A 19,545-nucleotide genomic window follows, 5' to 3' on the forward strand; every position below is an offset into this window, starting at 1 on the left:
GGAGGGCATGCTATCAGAATTTAACTGTCTCAAAGATTCCCAGAAAGGAGCCATTTTCCTTCAGCACTGCCCTTAAAGGGGAAGTGGGTAATTATTAGACATTTTAACAACATATTGACACCAAGTTGAGCTTTCTTTTTGATGCAATTAGTATGATTTAATAATACTATCTGGCATGTCCATATATAGCCTTAAAATTACCTCTCATGTTGGGAAAATGAACTAGGTCCTGCATATGTCAAGCAATGGATGATGAAGATTCAGCAAATAATGTCCTCCATAATATGTTAATTAGTAAAATTGTGCTCCAAGTTCTAGTATTTCAGAGCCGAGAGAGTTCAGAGCGTGCATAATGGTAATAATGATAATAATATTTATTATTTATGTATATGTTATAATATATGTTATATATATATAATAACATTTATTCAATGATTCCGCTCTGCCAGGCATTATTCTGTGCCTTATGAGGTCATTCAGTGAGTCTTCATTTAATCTCTAAACAAACGGAGGAGCGACCTAGTAGTAGTGTTCCCAGGGGCTTGTGCAACTGTGCAGCTACACAACCAGTCCCAGCCCTTAATTTGTGTAAGAAATGGAAACCAGCTTCGTGTAAGTGAGCTGATCCATGGTAAGTCTGGAGGAAAATCTTGTGGTCCTTTTATACTGTTGCCTTGTGTGCATAAGAAAGTGTATCTGTGAGCCTCCGCGCACAGGAGGATGTGCTTCCTGTTGCCACTAGGGAATGATAGAAACCAAGCGATATCATGATGTCTATAAACACTGCTGGGCTCACAGACAATGTGTTAACATGAGGTTTACGGTTTGCATCCATTCGTTTGCTCATTCATTCATCTACACAACAAATAACTACTGAGCATCGAATAGGTGCCCAGGACAGTTTTGCAGTTTCAGGATACAACCATGCATAAGACAAAGTCCCATGGACTTGATTTGTTTTTAAGATTTTATTTATTTATTTGACATAGAGAGAGAGCGAGCCAGAGAGTACAAGGGGGAGGAAGGAGGACTGGCAGAAGGAGAAGGAGAAGCAGGCTCCCCATTGAGCAGAAAGCCGGACGTGGGATTCAGTTCCAGGACGCTGGGATCATGACCTGGGCCGAAGGCAGAGGCTTAACTGACTGAGCCACCCAGGCGCCCTCCCATGGACTTTATACCCTAGTGGCTTCGAGGGAGGCATTAATCTATTTCTGAATGCGAGGGGAATGAGGTATGATTAATCAGCCACCCCTAGTGATCCAACAGAATCCACTTTAAAGGTCTTTGCAAGAGACAATTGGAACTTGGCAATGGGAAGCCAGAGGGAGTGATGGACAAGGGAGGTGCTTTGAGGGAGAATAAACAGGACTTTCTGGCAGTCAGGAAGTAGGAAGTGTAGGAAAAGTCAAGGTTAAGGCTGGACCATCATATCCCTGGCTTGGGGTACGATGGAGAGTATGGGACCCTACCCTGCAGGTATTTCCCTGCATAGGGTGTGCACTAGGAGTGTTACGTGGTATCAGAACTAATCTTCCGCTATTTTAATGCTCTGGAACATCCCTATTAACTACATGTTTCTCAAATTTTTTTTAAGATTTTATTTATTTATTTGACAGAGAGAGACACAGCGAGAGAGGGAACACAAGCAGGGGGAGTGGGAGAGGGAGAAGCAGGCTTCCTGCGGAGCAGGGAGCCCGATGCGGGGCTCGATCCCAGGACCCCGGGATCATGACCTGAGCTGAAGGCAGACGCTTAACGACTGAGCCACCCAGGCGTCCCCTCGAATGTTTTTAAATTTTACCCAAAGAACTCTGCTCAGCCTTTCCTAGTAAATCACTCATCTGAGGTTTTCAAACGTATTACCATAAATTAGCATCTACAATGTTTTTACCCTTGAAACCTGATCTGTATATGTGACTACTTCTTGATAATTCACGACTCTGATAATGTGTGTGTTCTTTTTTTCCTAGTTAGGTCTGCAAACCATTGGACTGTTTTCAAAGTTCAGCCTCTGATATTTGCGTATCAATGCCTCTTCTCTCTTCTGATTTCCTTGATTGCTGCTTTTATCCCTGTTGATGTTTGTCTTATATTTGTTTCTTAGATTTTCTGATTTTTTTTTACAATGTTATTGATATAAAGTTGACCTACAATAGACAAGACACACTTAAAGTGAACAATTTGGCACTTTTTAATAAATGTATACCTGCCATCATCACCATCAAGATAGCGAACCTATCCATCATCCCCAAAAGTTTCTGCGTGTGCCTTTCTAATCTCCCCAACATGCCCTCCAGCAGCCCCCTCTCCAGAAAACCCTGATCTGCTTTTGGTCGCTATACATTCACTTGAACCTTCTAAACTATTATATAGTGCAATTATATGATACATATATTTGTGTGTCCGACTTCTTTTATGAATCATAATGATTTTGAGGTTCATTTATGGTCCTGTGAGTAACAGTAGTTCATTCCTTTGTTGTTGTTGTTGTTGTTGTTTGTCTTTGCTGAGTAGTATTTTATTAATACCACAATTTATTTATCCATTCACCAGGTAATTGGCATTGGGTTTGTTTCCAGTTTCTGGCAATTGTTCTGAGTCTGTGGGGGGCAAAGTTGGATGCAGTGACATTCCTGTAAAATCCAAGGGAGAGAAAATGGTGGTTCTGATCAGGATAGCGGTGTTGAGAAGGTTCTAGATATTTTGAAAATGGAGCCACTGGATTACTGACCAGTTCAAGGAGAATAGGAGATTGCTTTTTTCAAAGTGTGTGCAAATCATATCATTAATCAGCAGTTAAAACAGGTAAAGAAATCAGACTTTAATTTCAGTGATATTTCCTAGAAACCAGTTTCTCTTAAAATGATGGGGGTTCCCCCCACCATCATCTCTATAACATTCTTTGCAAGCCACTTTTTCTTCAGGTCCTTATTTACTTATTTCTAACATTATTTGAACCCAACACAATGATATATTTACTGTCAGTTTTGCTTCTGTCCAGCAATAAAGACACTGCTCATTTTTGTTTGTTTGTTTGTTTCCCTTTGGTTTTCTAAGTAATCATTCAAACACCGAACATCTCTTCCTTTCCAGGAGCTATACTGGACTTTTCAGTGATATGCACCACTAAACTTTATCTTGCTGCTGAAGTTGGTTTTAATATTCTGTCATTTCCAACACAAGGAGTCCTAACTGATGCAAATTTAGAAAAGAGGAAAAGTTTCATAATTCTTCTTGCCCAAGTATTTTGATGATTTGAAGATTGTATGAAATAATGATGTCTTAGTCTGTTGGCATACATAACAAAATTCCACCTTCTGGATAGCTTCCCACATTCATTACATTTCCAGGATTTCTCACCAGTGTGAGTTCTCTGGTGTCTGAGGTGTGCTTTTCTTCTAAAGGCTTTCTGGCAGAACCCACATTAATAGTATCTCTCACCTATATGAGACCTTGTGTGTTTCATGAGGGATGAGTGATCGATCAGTAAAGGCTTTCCCACACTTGTTAAATCCATACAGTTTCTCTCCAGAATATCCTTTCTGGTGTCCAGTCAGGTGTAACTTCAGACTGAACACGGCTGCATTCACCATATTCATAGGTTTTCTTGCCTGTTTGGATTTTCTCACACTTGATTTGAAACTGACTCTAAAAGAACAATTTTTTTCATCTCCATTAAATTCATAAAGGTTCTTTCTTCTACAGTTAAGTAAATCTAAGCTATTTTTCAAACTCCATGCTCATGGAGTTTTTGTCTTGATGGAATAATGTTTGAGTTGAGATGAAATTTTTTTTTAAGATTTTGTTTTTTTGAGAAAGAGAAAGTGCACTTGCACGAGAGAGAACACAAGCAGGGGGAGCTGCAGAGGGAGAGGGGAAAAAAGGCTCCCCGCTGAGCAGGGAGCCCGACATGGGGCTCGATCCCAGGACCCCAGGATCACGACCTGAGCCAAAGGCAGACGCTTAACGACTGAGCCACCCAGGTGCCCCGAGATAGAATATGTTTGCAAAAGCTTCATATCCATAGCCTTTCTGCTTAGTAGGTGTTTTATCATAGATGAAGTTCTCTTGATTCAAAATCCTCTCCTTATTTTCTTGGTGCATCTCTATTTGGTTTGCATCTCCCCATCACCTCCTGAAATGGAAATCAGAATTCATCACTTGGGATTCTTCCCACCAGTATGCTATGAAATGAAACTCTTTGACACACTGTCTTTGATGGACATACACTCTTCTTTAGCCCCATACAACTTGCCACACTCCTAACAATATTTTTTACTTACTGGTTCCCACATCTGGCTTCCATTAACTGTGAGAACATTCAAGACCAGAATCTCAGTTCTAGGCTTCAAAGTTTTTTCCTTCTGTTTTCTCTTGCTGTTGACCATGTACAAAGCGATAATTTCTCTCTTCGGCACAAACCCACAATTCTTCTAGTCCACACCAACACAGCAAACAGAAGAGATGAGCCAAGGGGAGACTCCAGGACATTGGCTGTGTGCAAGTTTTGACAGCAAGGAGTCCACAGGGGCACAAGGGCCCAGGAGGGATGTCTCCAGGAAAAAACACAAAATTGATAGGCTAAATATTGAAGGGAGTAAGGTGAATCTACACGGGTACAGATGTGATGTCAACTTATAAAATAGAGATGAATTGAGAATAAAAGAAACAGAAGTTCAGCTGCATCTTTGAAATGAGCCTGTGCCAAGACCACGAGGCAAAGGTGGTGTCAGCTAGGACACAGCAAAGAAAGGTGAGAATGGAAAATAATAAGGTCAGAAAAGTAACCATGGACCAGTGATGCTGAAGACTCAAAAGCATGACAATGATCTGGGGTGTCCTGGCAGCATTACACTCTAATATGAAAAGTTTACAATCCAACCCTACAAATCTAAAACATTTGACCTTCAAAGAAAAAAACCCAACAACCTACCTCCAGTGGAATCTGGTATAAGTTGGCAAGTTGTTTCCCAATGCCTGTGGTCTTTTTGTCTCCTTGGGTGGATTGGAAATGAAAAGACATATATGCTGAAAAGCTAAATTAAGGATCAAAATAAATTTAGTCAGCCCCCTCCCTAGCTCATCACACACGATAATCCAGTCCGGAAAAAAAAAAACCCACAATACTTACATCCTATCGGAAGGACTAAACCCCACTTAAATTAGTACTATCAGACCTCCTCACCCGCCATTTCCCCAAAACCTAATAAACTCCCATAAAAATTGCAATTTTAGAAATATTTTGAAAAATCTGTCCAGTTTCCAACGAAAATATTTTAAATCCCATGAAAGTAAAAAATCCTTCATTTTAAATTGATACAGTGAAAACAATAAAGTGATACAGTGAAAAAGTAAAACATCAGTCTCTATCCAAATAATCGAAGGCGCCCTGAAATAAATTAAAACGGCAACAAGAAAATCTCTTATAAGCAGTTGTATTTTTTAACCTCCTCAACATTATGTCAACTTTGGTGTAAAAATGAACGTTAAAAATAACTTTCCATCTTCATCAAGATTCTTTGCTTCTGGTTGAAAATAACTTACAAACTGAAACACATTATTTGAATTTAAGCAAGAGGAAGAGAGCAGATGACAACCTTGGGGTAAAATTGGGTCCACAGAAGAAGAACAAGGAGTGCCCTTCACCCACACATTTCATCTCAAAATGAAACCAATATGCCAGTTAGGTCCCACCCTTGTCTGGGTCTTGAATTAAAATGCTTGTTACGTAACCTCTGCCTATAGACATAGCAACTTTCCAAAACGAAGTGTCCAACTGAATCCTGAAAGATTACACCAGACTTTATGAGATAGGCTACAAGTGACTTGATATTCCCTCAAACATATCTGAAAATGGTTATTTGTAAAATAACCTTACTGTGAAGGGGAGGGATAAATATGACTTTGGGGGCAGTGAAAATACCCACTATGACGCTACAGTGGTAGATACCATTTGTCCAAACCCTCTGGCTCAAGCCCAGAGGACGTACAGCACCAAGGGCAAACGCTAACGTAAGCAATGGTCTTCGGATGATAATGATGGGTCAATGTAGACTCCTCAGTTGCACAAATGTACCACTCTGGTGGTTGGTTGGAGGCATGTTGATAACGGAGGAAGGTTGTGGGGGGGGGGGGGAATATGGGAACTTTCTTTACTTTTTTTTTTAACTAAAAATGGCATGCCAGCTGGTTCTATAATTTCCTCTCAATTTTGCTATGAATCTAAAACTTTTTTTTAAATTGTCTTTCTAAAAAATGAACTGATTCTACTTTTTTTTTCAATATTTTATTTATTTGACAGAGAAAGAGAGAGAGCACAAGCAGGGGGAGAAACAGAGGGAGAGGGAGAGAAGCAGGCTCCCCGCTGAGCAAGAAGCCCAATGTGGCGCTCGATCCCGGGACCCTGGGATCATGACCTGAGCCGAAGGCACACACTTAAGCGATTGAGCCACCCAGGTGCCTGTGAATTGATTCTACTAATCAATTCTGATTTGAGAGGTGAAATGAGAGGTGTGAAATGAAAGGAATGACTTACATCATTTTCCCCCCAACTGTGGCAAAGGTGAGAATTGCTGTGGGGAAGTTGCTTTATCATCCTTCAAAAGTGTCAGGGTGTGGGTTTAGTGTCAGTGGAGAGGGTTTGTTAAGACTTAATGGTTTGAAAAATAAATGGTGATCGAGCCTGCAGACATATTCCAACCTGGAGTTTAGAGTCCCGAGACCTAATTTGACAGCATCATTGTTATCTCCACATGGCAAGAATAGGAATTTCAGAGTAGTTTGAATGGTAAAACTGGTGAACATTGAGCTGGTTCCCCGCCATGCAGAAGCATCACATGCTGGTTTACTGTCTGTGTGGAAATTCACTTGAAAATACCTCTGCTAACTCCAATCCAGTCCCAGAAAGTAATCACAATGTCTCAAACTGTAGATAATTGTTCTCAAACTGCAGAACTGGACTCCAGTGATAAAGCATTTTTCTTAGGGGTGCCTGGGTGGTTTAGTCGGTTAAGCATCTGACTCTTGATTTTCGCTCAGGTCATGACCTCAGGGTCTTGTGATCCAGCGCCGCATCTCGGGCTCCCTGCTCGGCGGGAAGCCTGCTTCTCCCTCTCCCACTCCCCCTGCTTGTGTTCCCTCTCTCACTGTGTCTCTCTCTGTCAAATAAATAAATAAAATTTTTAAAAAAGTTTAAATGTTTAAAAAAAATAAAAAGCATCTTTCTTAAATAAAAATAATTTGAAAGCAAGTATAACCTAACACTTTAGAATTATGATGGAAGAACTTGCCACTGCATCTCCTTACCAAGCCATATGTCAGCTCATGGCCCTCAAACTGATATCCCTCCCGCGCTGAGCACTCCTCTGAACTAAAGGCGACCTACTCTGAAAATCTCCAGGAGGCTGTGGGAAGCCGGGTAGCCAGTGGTAAAGCAAGTGCACCCCGGGGCCCCGCCTCTGATCCACCTTGTACTAGCTGTCGGACTACCAACAGATGACATTATCACTCCAGGCCTCAGCTGCCTCATCTGCCATAGTCATAATGAAGGAAGTGACCATGTAGTGAGGGTTAACTGGTCTAAGACACGGAAAGAGCTCAGAAGGGCACCCGGCACAAAGTAATTGTATACATTCATTATTATCTCTATCTCAGAAGTTGCTGTCCCACGGACAGATTCAGGGGTTTCATAGCAAACGAGGTGGACGGGAAAATCCACATTCAAATCTTAACCCTGTAGTGTCCGGGACTGATGTGATCCCTAACACACAGCCCACTTCTCTTTCACGAGCTTCCCGAGCCTCCTGACACTTGTTGATTGACTGTTTATTCTCCAGATCCATGCCCTTTTAAACCTAAAGCCGATTAGAAGCCTTTCAATGGCTCATGGTTTCCCCTTTCTTTTAGAAAGCTTCCCCTCCCGCCCCTCCCCTACCCCCCTGAGCACTTCCTTCCTAAATAGCATCCCTACCAAACGGTCTCTTCTGGTCCTTGGACGTTTTGCTCCTTTCTCACCTCAGTACTCTTGAACTTATTGCCTTGAAATCTTTTCCTCTAGATCCTCAGGCAGTTCATGCATTCTCCTGTCAATGTTGGCTCAAAATATCACCTCACCAGCAACGTTTTCTGGCTCTCAGTTATTTTAAGGAGACCTTGCCCCAAAACCACCCAAGTTACTTTATCTTCATTAAGTATTTATTATACTTTCGCTTTATTTAGTTCTTTTTCTGACTTCTGGGTTCGATGCCAGCCCACCGTTACTAATATTCACGTCTTCTTTTTAGGTGCCTTAGTGCAGTATTTTAGGTTTCTTCATTTGGGTCATGTACATTCTCTTAAAATTTATCCTTATTGTTTTGGTTCTGTAACTGAACCCAAGTCCATCTGCCTGACGTGCAGCAAAGACAATCACTGAGACACCAGGTGTACAGCAAGGAAAGGGTTTATTCAAGAGGCAGCCAGATGAGGAGACAAGGAGGTGGGAGGGAGCTTCAAACCCGCCTTCCGGAAGGGGGAGAGAACAAGTTTTTTATAATCAAAGGAGTTGAGGCTACATGCATATTGATGAAGAGAGTGGGGGAGCATGACTTTTCATGAGTAAAGACGGAGTGTGCATAATGAGCAAACCTATGTGTAACATACATCCCATATTCGTTTGGGGGTAAAGACAACACCAGAACAAAGCAAAACCCAGCCCCTGATGCCAGGACGAGGGGAAGCAATTTAGGGCAGCTGGTATAAGCTGGATGGGGTCTTGGGCTCATTTTCTTGATTAAGAAATGCAGGGCCTTCCTTGTTCATGGGCTGGGACTGCATCAGTTGACCTTGAGTCCAGGCTTCCGCAGAGACAGCTAGTGGGTTTGTTGGGTCTGAAAAGGCCCAATAGTTTATTGGGAAAACAGTTGTCTAAAAAACAAAATTAAAATTTTCTGCTAGTCTTTTTTAAAGATTTTATTTATAATTTTCTGCTAGTTTTAACTTCATTAACTCATGGGGCACTGTTTCAGTTTTGCTGTGATTAAGATAGAGTTTTACATATACTTTCTAACCTACTAACGCCATCAAATAGATACCAGTGTTTGAGGAGCAGATTTATAAAATTGGAAAGATGCTGCCAATGTAATGTTGAATTAAATAGTTCACAAGATGCTTTCTAGATCTGCACTGTTCAATAGGGTAACCGCTAGCCACGTGCCTCTGCACATTTTTTTGCCTTTATTTTTTTAATTTAAATTCAATTAATTAACATATAGTGTATTATTAGTTTCAGAGGTAGAGTTTAGCGATTCATCATTTGCATATAACACCAAGTGCTCGTTACATTAAGTGCCCTCCTTAATGCCCATCCCCCAGCCACGCCCCCCACTTCCCCCTCCAACAACCCTCGGTTTGTTTCCCATAGTGACTGTATACGATTAAAGTAAAATTACGGGGCACCTGGGTGGCGCATTTGGTGAAGCGTCCAACTCTTGGTTTCAGCTCAGGTCCTGATCTCAGTGTCGTGAGATCAGGCCCCACGTTGGGGCTCTGTGCTTGGTGCAGGGTCTGCTTGAGATTCTTTCTCCATTTCCCTCTGCCCCTCCCACTTGTGTTCCCTCTCTCAAATAAATAAAGCTTTAAAAATTAAAATAAATTAAAAATGCAGTTCCTCTTGTCACACTAGCCATTATTTGTCCTACTCAGTAGTCAGCTGTGGCTTGTGGCTATTAGCACCAGTAAAGAGTATTTCCAGCAACACAGAAATTTCTGTTGGATAGTATTGACCTAGAATATGAACTTATTTAAAAATAAAGTATATATGTCACAAATATCTTCGTGTGTGGGTATGGGTATACATCAATTAAAGGTTTTCCATCTATTACATAATATAGATTTTTTTAACTTTTATAGAATGTAAATTTTTTTTTAGTTTTTTTTTAAGATTTTATTTATTTATTTGAAAGAGAGAATGAGATAGAGAGCATGAGAGGGGGGAGGGTCAGAGGGAGAAGCAGACTCCCCGCTGAGCAGGGAGCCTGATGTGGGACTCGATCCCAGGACTCTAGGATCATGACCTGAGCCGAAGGCAGTTGCTTAACCAACTGAGCCACCCAGGCACCCTAGAATGTAACTTTATTAACTGGGTATGAAATTTTAGCATATTTAAAATTACCACACTCCTTGTAGAAGTCCCTATTTGACCAGATATTTTACTTTTTAAAATATCTGCTTCAGGGGCACCGGGCTAGCTCAGTCAGTAGAGATGTGACTCTTGATCTTGGGGTCATGAGTTCGAGGTCACACTGGGTGTGGAGCCTAGTTTAAAAAAATAAAATGTTTTTTTAAAAATAATAAAATATCTGCTTCATAATATCTGTTTATTTTAAAAATTCTTCATCATATGGTCCAGCAATTCACTTCTGGATATATAACCCAAAGAATTGAAAACAGAGATTGAAACAGATATTTGTACCCCCAGGTTTATAGCATCATTATTCACAATAGCCCAAAGATGGAAGCAACCTAAGTGTCCACCAATGAATAAATGAATAAAGCAAATGTGGTATATGCATATAATGGAATATTATTCAGCCTTAGAAAGGAAGACAAATTTGACACACACTATAAGATGGATAAGCCTTGAAGGCATAATGCTATGGGAAAAAAAGTCAGACACAAGGTCAAATATTGTATGATTCCATTTACATGAGATACCTAGAATAGTCAAATTCATAGAGAAAGAAAGTAGAATGGTGGTTACCACAGGTTGAGGTGAAGGGAGATGGGAAGTTATTGTTTTGCAGTATAGAGTTTTAGTTTTGCAAGGGGAAAACAATTATGGAGTTGGATGGTGGCGCTGGTTGAAAAACATACATGTAATTAATGCCATGGAACTGTACATTGGTTGTGATAGTACATTTTATGTTCTATTTATTTTACTACAATTACACTTAATTATTAAAAAAGAAAATACTGCCTAAAGAATGCAGCCCCTGAGGGGGTCTCCAGAAAGTCACTTAAGATTATTTATAAAACAAGCAAGTCAAGGAATAGGTCACTTAGAAATGACAAATACAGGGGCGCCTGGGTGGCTCAGTCATTAAGCGTCTGCCTTTGGCTCAGGTCATGATCCCAGGGTCCTGGGATCGAGTCCCGCGTCGGGCTCCTTGGTCAGCAGAGAGTCTGCTTCTCCCTCTGTCTGCCGCTCCCTCTCTTTGTGCACTCTCCCTCTCTCTCTCTGTCAAATAAATAAATAAAATCTTCTTTTAAAAAAAAAGAAAAAGTTCTAGAAACGGACAGTGGTCACACTTTCTCAACAGTGTGAATGTACTTAATGCTCTCAATTGTACACTTAAAAATCATTAAAATGGCAACAGATTTTATGTTATGTCTATTTTACCAAATATTTAAAAATCCTTTTTCTTCTTAGGAAAATTGGCAGTGTGTTAACTTTTTTTTCACATGATAGTACATGCTACATATAGAAGAGAACTCCTTAGAAAATGTAGTTCCTAAAAATAAAATTACCATATGACCCAGTAATTCTACTACTGAGCATTTACCCAAAGAATAGGAAAACACTAACTTGAAAAGATATATACACCCCTATGTTTATCGCACCATTACTTAAAACAGCCAAATTATGGAAGCATTCCAAGTGTCCATCCATTGATGAATGGATAAAGTATATATATGATAGAATATATATATTCCATATATATAGATGAAATATATAATAAATATAAATAAAGACTATATATAATGGAATAATATATATAATGGAGTATTACTCAGCCATAAAAAAGAATGACATCTTGCCATTTGCAACAACATGGATGGATCTAGAGAGTATCATGCTAAGTGAAATAAATCAAGGGGTGCCTGGCTGGCTCAGTCAGTAGAACATGTAACTCTGATCTTGGGGTTGTGAGTTTGAGCCCCATGTTGGGGGTAGAGATTACTAAAAAATAAAAATAAAAACTTTTTAAAAAGAGGGGGCACCTGGGTGGCTCAGTCGGTTAAGCAGCCGACTTGGTTTCAGCTCAAGTCATGATCTCATGGGTCGTGGGATTGAGCCCCGTGTCAGGCTCTGAGCTCAGCAGGGAGTCTGCTTGAAAGACTCTCTTCCTCTGTGCCCCGCCCCCGACTCAAGTCTGTATATGAGAGCATGGGAGAGCACTCTCTCTCTATCTCTCAAATAAATAAATCTTTTTAACAAACTTTTTAAAAAGCCACATGTTAAAATATACTAGTCAGAGAAAGACAAATACCATTTGATTTCACTCATATGTGGAATTTAAGAAAGAAAACAAACGAACAAAGGAAAAAGGAGAAACAAAAAACCAGACTCTTAGCTACAGAGAATAGACTGATGGTTACCAGAAGGGAGGTGGAGGGAATGGGGGGGTTGGTGAGGAGGATTATGAGTCCTTACCATGATGAGCACTGAATAGTGTATAGAATTGTTGAAACCCTGTATTGGACACCTGACACTAATATAACACTGTATGTTAACCATACTGGAATTAAGGTAAAAAATAATAAATCATTGGCCATCAGCAAATGATTCAACCTCCAGCCCCTCCCCACTTCCTGGAGTTCAGGGAGGAAGAACTCTAATTTCTCCAATCACTGGAAATTCCAAAGGTTTGAGAAGCTCTGTGCCAGAAATGGGGATGAAGACCAAATAAGTGCTTCTTACTGAAAAGCACAATTACTATGATGACTGAAAAATGCTATCGATAAGTTTATTTTCATTGTCCTCAAGATCTGCTGAACTCTGGATCTACGATCAGTCAGTAGGGCTATGTGGCGCCATATGTATCTGTCTCTGGCTCCTGAAGTTCTGTTTACCATCTCCAGCAGGCTCGGCTTCTGGAAAAGCTGAAGGTATGTTTAGAATGACATATTCCCAAGATGAGTGAGAAAGATTTAGAGCCCAGGCTGAAGACATAAAATGTACTGAATGTCTCTCCGGCCACCCTGCATTTGCACTGGAGAAATAAGACAAGAGTGAGACTGGGGTCATTTTGTGTAGTTTCTGTGCCTACGGGGGATTGGAAGAAGCCAGTTTATACGTTCAAACATGAGAGTAAACTCAGCCCCCGCCTTTCTAGCCCAACATGGAACTTACTATCTCCTGGGACAGCCATGCACTAGGCGGCCCCTGGCAGAACACACCCAAGGACTGATTCTTCCATTAAGTCAACCATACCTTCCACAAAATTTACCAGTTGTTTACTATGTACCAGGCCCTGAGAAGACATCAGTGACCAAAATGCACATTCTACTGGGGTATCTGGACTCCGGCTGGAAAAATGGCCAGTGGAATTCCTTGGGGGGGACCCCTGACTTGGGAAGAGCCTCCAGAGACTATAACCAATCCCCTTACTCCATGGAACCTGATAAGACACTTGAGTAGGAATCTCTTCTACTTCCCAAGAGGTAGTTGGAGCTGACTCCACCACGTGGAAGGACTGGACAGTCAGGAGCCTCTGCTTGTGAGCCAAAATGAGAACAACAGGGTGAGTACCTTGAACTCTCTCATCCCAGAGATCCTGGTCCTGGTCTTGTCTCTGTTCCGAGTCTTGATCATCAGGTTCTCTTTTTCTCTGGACATGGAATCTGGATCTCCGATTTTGAAACCAAATCTAAGTAGGTAAAACATTGAGAATTAGTTAAAACAAGTGATGTCATGAAAACTTCACCATTGCTTTTTTCATAAGGCAGAAGGAAGAGTAAGATGATTTGTTTTAGGCTTAATTTCAAAATCACTGACATTCCATATGACATCTAGGAAAGTCTGTTGGGTCTGGAGATAAAGCCCAAAATTCTGAACCACACACCTAGTACCTTCATGATGGGTTTCATTCCCTCAACTCCCCATGATCCCCTCATTACCACTGCTGGGTTTTCCCTAACGTGCCTAGTCTGAAGCTCTTCCCTCTGCCTGGAATTCCTTTCCCATCTTTTTTCCTTCCTCTCAAAAATGCCTATTTTTCTTCCGTGACCCAGGAGAGTATATCTGTCTAGGAAAATATTTTTCATCCCACAATACATAATTGATTGCTACCCCTAGCCTCTGCTGATAAAATACACACATTTATGCACATGAGACACATGTTAAATATATGCATACATAATTTATAATAATAACTTTAGAAAAACACAGATTTATATATTACACACACACACACACACACACACACATTCATATTCCACAGCTGCTACTTTTGGTCTTCACAGAGGAGGAGAATAAAGCACAGGTCTAGAGTTCAAAAACCAGGCTTTGGAAAAGTCACATTATGTCACTGAAACTTTCACATCCTTCCTGAAGGTATAGACCACTCTGCAGATGAATGCTGGTTTTGGAAGACCTGCACATATGTAGCCCTGTATATGGCATCTACACCCAAATCATAAATCCCTTTCTCCATCTGCCATGCTTGTGATATCTACAAGAATTAGTCCCCTGTTGACAAAGTTATTCAGAAATTTCTCATTATCTCTGCACCTACCCATATCTTTATCTTAAGGAAAAATATATTCAGCTTTGAATTCTAAGGAGAAACTAGCCCAAGGAATATGGAATGGCTATACTAGGACATAATTCGCTTTGTATTTCACCACTAGCTTCGAATCACACCAACCCATTTACTCAAAAGTCAGTCTGCCGCTCATACCCATCTTCTCTATAAAATCTCCCAGCCTTCACTGGGACCCATTCTCTCCTCCCCAGAGCTCTGGAGTCTTTGGAAGCTGCCTCTTAGATATCCAGTCTTAAGTATCTCAGACAGACACCTCCAACCCTGGGGGAACTCCTTATATTCTTCCAGAACCCAATCCTCCTGCTGGATAATGCCAATATCGGGGGTCCGATATTGGACCAGCCATCCAAGCTAAACCCGCCATATCCTCCCCTGTTTGATCTCCTTCCTTCCCTCTCCATATGCCGTCGTTGTCCTCCACACCCCATCTGTGCATATGCTGTCAATCTGTGTGCGTGCTGTCTCGTAAACGCTCATTTCCACGTTTCAGCCTCCTTGACTCTCCACTGATGGTCAAACTTATTTCCTGTCTCCATCGTTAAATCCATTCTTCAGTCTGGGGGAAGAGGAGCTATTTCAAACTGGAACCATAGCATGCTTTCTCCTCTGCCTCAATTCTTCAAGCACGTCTCTACCACCCAAAGGATAAAATATAAACTCTTCTAGCAAGCATTTTCCATTTTCCAAGTGTGTAACCCACTTCAAGACCTCTGAGCTCGGCTCAGCATATAGGGATTAATGAGATGGGCCCCATTTCACAGCTCTCAGGATAATGAATGATTTTATATTTGGGGTTTGTGTCCACCATCTTAACTGGCTACAAACAGCTGGTTCAGACTTGAAGCCTCCTTAAGTATCTCTGTGACACCTTGGTTCACCAGCCCGTAGACAAATTTACAATTTTCTGGAAGCCACAGGACTGCCCTTAGAGATCCAGTCTGCCACAAATGCCGCCCTTATTAACCCCCACTATTCTGGTCTTCCCCCGGGGAATTTCCCCCTACTTTGCAAGCCTCGGATCAACTTTTCCTCTGTCAAACTATTTCTGACCAGACACATCGGCTTCCCTGTTGTTAAACACATTTGTTCACTCATATTTGTCTAGAAAGTAAATTTGTGTGATTTAATCACACCATCGAAATTTGTCAGTTTATTTGCCCATCTCCCTTATTATTTTCCAAGATTCTGTTCTTCTTTATGAATATCTCACTAGATAGGACTGTTCCTAGCACACTGTAGGCGCTTGGTATGAATGCAACATGAAAGACACCGAAGGAGAAAGGAAGAGAAGAGAGAGAAAGGAGCATCAGACCCACTGATGTGCATCCGTTCCCTGATTACTGGAAGGAGCACTGGTTTAAATACACACCTGGAGTACGCCGCTCTGACAGCATGATATTCCATCAGGATCCTACATTTCTGGAACACCTGGGTGGCTCGGTAGGTTAAGCTTCTGCCTTCAGCTCAGGTCATGATCCCAGGGGCCTGGGATCGAGCCCCACATCAGGCTCTTTGGTCAGCAGGGAGCCTGCTTCTCCCTCTGCACTGTTGCTCCCCCTTCTTCTGCACTCTCCCAAATAAAATCTTTTTTTTACAAAAGGACCCTACATTTCTGATCTACATGTTAAATTTCTGAAGTAGACAAAATAATTTCAAACCCATGGGATAATTAGAAAGGTTGAAAAATACAATAGATATAAAGACTTTAGCCAAATGTCTGGCTTGTATTCAATGTAATCTTCCTTCCTTCCTTCCTTCAACAAATTCTTATTGTCATGTGCCAGGCGCTGTTCAGAAAACAAACAGGAAACAATCCCAACGGGCCCCTTCCTCACCGCCCTCCGAATCCCACTGTAGCCATTGCCACAACCATGATGCCAAAGCTGAAGAAGCAGAATCAGAAGCAGCAGCCCTCACTGCCAGAGCAGGAGGGAAGAAACGAGATGAGAAGGATGGAGTCCCATTGGACCACGTAGCCTCCTGGCCAGTGGAAAGCCTGATGACCCCAAGTCAGCTCTTTACAGAGGTCCTCCAGAATCAAGGGGACTAATGATTCTACCACTGCTGAGTCTCCCACCTCCTCCCCTGGGCAAAGGCCCAAATCAGGGAGGCCAAGGCCCCTGGTGTGGCCCAAATGGTTGTGGTTGGTAGGGGTGACTGAGGTTGAATCTCCTTTTCCCAGACCAGACCATGGGGGTCCCTCCAGGGGAGGCTTTCACAAAAAGCAGAGAATCTCTCGAAGGCTCAAAAGCTGGTCTCTTATCAAGAATATCTCCCTGGGGCACCTCGGTGGCTCAGTCGTTAAGCGTCTGCCTTCGGCTCAGGTCATGATACCAGGGTCCTGGGATCAAGCCCCGCATCGGGCTCCCTGCTCAGCTGGAAGCCTGCTTCTCCCTCTCCCACTCCCCCTGCTTGTGTTCCCTCTCTCACTGTGTCTCTCTCTCTGTCAAATAAATAAATAAAATCTTAAAAAAAAAAAAAAAAGAATATCTCCCTGCCCAAGGATGGACTCCAAGTTATGGAAGACAAATCCAACTGCCTTATATGCTGACACGTAGCCAAAAAGGGCCACTGTTGATATGAGGACCTCTGTGCCTTCTACCAGTCAGGCATCAATGGACCTCCTCTGTGAGACTGCCTTCCCATCCAGGCTGGGAAGAGCCCTCCATGACCTGAAGGCCATATATTTCCCTGTGGCCCTGTGATGGCTACTGTGAGGCTGTTCCCCCCACCATCCTCTGTCAGTGACACCCACCTGCATCTGCCGCCTCCCCCATTTGGGGTTCAGAGTTGTTTCTACAGTAAGGGATTCTCTAGTATCTTCTATGCTTTTTTCAAGCCCAGCTAGTATCTTTATAATCATTGTTTTAAATTCTCGTTCAGACAACTTACTTATATCCATATTGATTAAATCCCTGGCTGTGAGTACTACCTCCTGTTCTTTCTTGTGGGATGAATTTCTCATCATTTTGTCCAGAAAAGAAGAAAGAAAAAGGAAAAACAACAAAAACAACTACCTTCCAAAAGGTGGTTGCTTTCCTACTTGTAGAGTTGTCAGTATTTGTTTCCTCAGAACTCTGATTTCTCAGGTATTCAGAATGATTTGATAACTATCAAGTTGTATTTGAGGGATGAGACAAACTTAGGGCCCCCTGACTCCTTTACCATCTTGACTCCTCCCTTGGGGTCCAGAGTTGTTTCATCAGTGGTGCAGTGTGCACCCCTTCTGATCCAGCCTCCAGACTCGCTTTCAGGACCCCATGTTTGCTCCCTTCATCTGCCTCCTGGGTCCTCTTCCCCCTCGCCAACTGACTGCTGAACAGGTAACCTCTTTGGTGTTGTTGCTTGTGCACCTATCCCCAGTACTACCCTCAATTCCTAAGAGCCCTGGAGCAGTTTCCTACCATTCCCTTCTTCTAGCTGCTTGTTTTGAGTCCTTTTTATGTGACACCTCAGTGTTGCCAGCTCCTCTGTGGTACTCACCAGGTCATCTGACCTGGGCTCAAGTTTGAATGACACTAGTGGAGTTTCCCCCCAAAAGGCCACTCTCCTTGCCCTTGCATTTTGTGGTTTCTGTGTCAGTAGTGGTGATCCCCACTACTCTGGTCTGTGATTGCTGTGCCTATAAAACTGTGCATCCCTTTGTAGCCTTTCTCAATGTGGGCGGCATCTTCGTGACTTCCTAATGCTAGAGTTTTTTTTCTGCCAAAAATGAGTGAGGCTCTTGGTGCCCTCTAGACTTTCCACACCTCCCAATATGGGAGAGTTGTGGAACTTTCCAGAAGACTGCCTCCCTGGTCCTCCCCATTTTTCTACTGGTATCGTTTCTTCCGGGTTTGATGCAAGCCTTTGAGGTGTTCACTAAAGGCTCTGGTGGGCTACCCTATCTCCTCTCCAGCCCACTTTCGTTAGACTATGTCACTGGGTGAGGCCACTAGCCCTTTTGTCTGAATTCTGTGACTCTCCGCCCAGCTGACCTTTGGGTGGAACCAGAATAATACTGTTGCCTTCTTCCAACCTTCTGCTGCATCCCTTGCATCTTCATTGGTTGCTTTCTGTGAAAATGGCAGCGGACAGGTTCAGTTTTGAACTGGTCCTGAGGAAATGGGCTCAGGCAAGAGGGATGAGAGCCACAGGAGAACTGAGAGTGATTTTTTTGTAAAAATTTTTAATATTACTAATAAATGCAGTGAACAGATGAAAAAAAGACAAAAAATAAAACATTGATTACAACAAAAAAGAACTAAAGGGGGTGAGAGCTGGCTGTCGGGGAACCTGAGTTAGAACCTACCAGATGAAGAGAACAGCTTGTGGAAAGATCCTGGAGTGGGAATGTGCCTGTCATGTCCACATGGCTCCCTGTCCCATACATCTCCATCCCTAGGAGATGGAGCAGTCGAATTCTTCAACACTTACTTGGACTCTTGACTCTGGAATGCCAATTTCCTTAGCAAGTTGCTCTCTGGTATCAATTCCAGGATAAGGGTTGTTCATAAATGCCCCGATGAGGGTGTGTAATTGTGAAGAAGTATAGCTGGTACGACACCGTCTGTCTTCTCTACCTGTGACAGATGTAAGACTGAGGGTCAAGGAACATTTCAGAGGTCAGTTTACATATTCAAACAAGGAACCCAAACATGTCCCACTCTGTCTCCCATCTAATTTGGAACCTGTTTCCTCTTCTTAAGAGGGCCTTGCCCCAGCTTATTCCAGGCAGAAGGTTCTAGAGGAGATGTAGTATATGGTTAGGTTAGAACGTAAGCAGAGGAGAGTCTCAGAAGGTCCATGAACCAGGGCGCCTGGGTGGCTCAGTTGGTTAAGCATCTGACTTTGGCTCAGGTCATGACCCCGGAGACTCAGGATCAAGCCCCATATCAGGCTCCCTGCTCATCAGGGAGTCTGCTTCTCCCTCTGGCCCTCACCCCACTCTCATGCTCTCTCTCTCTCTCTCCCTTCCTCTCTCAAATAAATAAACAACATCTTAAAAAGAAGAAGAAGAAGAAGAAGAGGAAGAAGAAGA

The 19,545-nt window shown here is 42.3% G+C and overlaps 1 protein-coding gene and 1 pseudogene across 1 annotated transcript in view; one reads left to right on the top strand and one right to left on the bottom strand.

The window, feature by feature from the left end:
* Positions 1-19,545, bottom strand: part of LOC112806694 (double homeobox protein A-like) — a 43,136-nt gene that overhangs the window by 22,024 nt on the left and 1,567 nt on the right. The window contains exons 3-4 of the mRNA XM_025849090.2: positions 18,942-19,087; positions 13,511-13,628 (exon numbers count right to left, since the gene is read on the bottom strand). Of these exons, the coding sequence (XP_025704875.2) occupies positions 13,511-13,628; positions 18,942-19,087 (264 nt within the window). The remainder of the gene's footprint in view (positions 1-13,510; positions 13,629-18,941; positions 19,088-19,545) is intronic.
* LOC112806536 (proline-rich protein 3-like) lies at positions 16,355-17,157 on the top strand (annotated as a pseudogene).

This window comes from Callorhinus ursinus, unplaced genomic scaffold (genome assembly GCF_003265705.2).
Source record: "Callorhinus ursinus isolate GAN/ISIS: 27379988/994484 unplaced genomic scaffold, GSC_fseal_2.0 scaffold100, whole genome shotgun sequence".
Taxonomy (NCBI): Eukaryota; Metazoa; Chordata; class Mammalia; order Carnivora; family Otariidae; genus Callorhinus; species Callorhinus ursinus.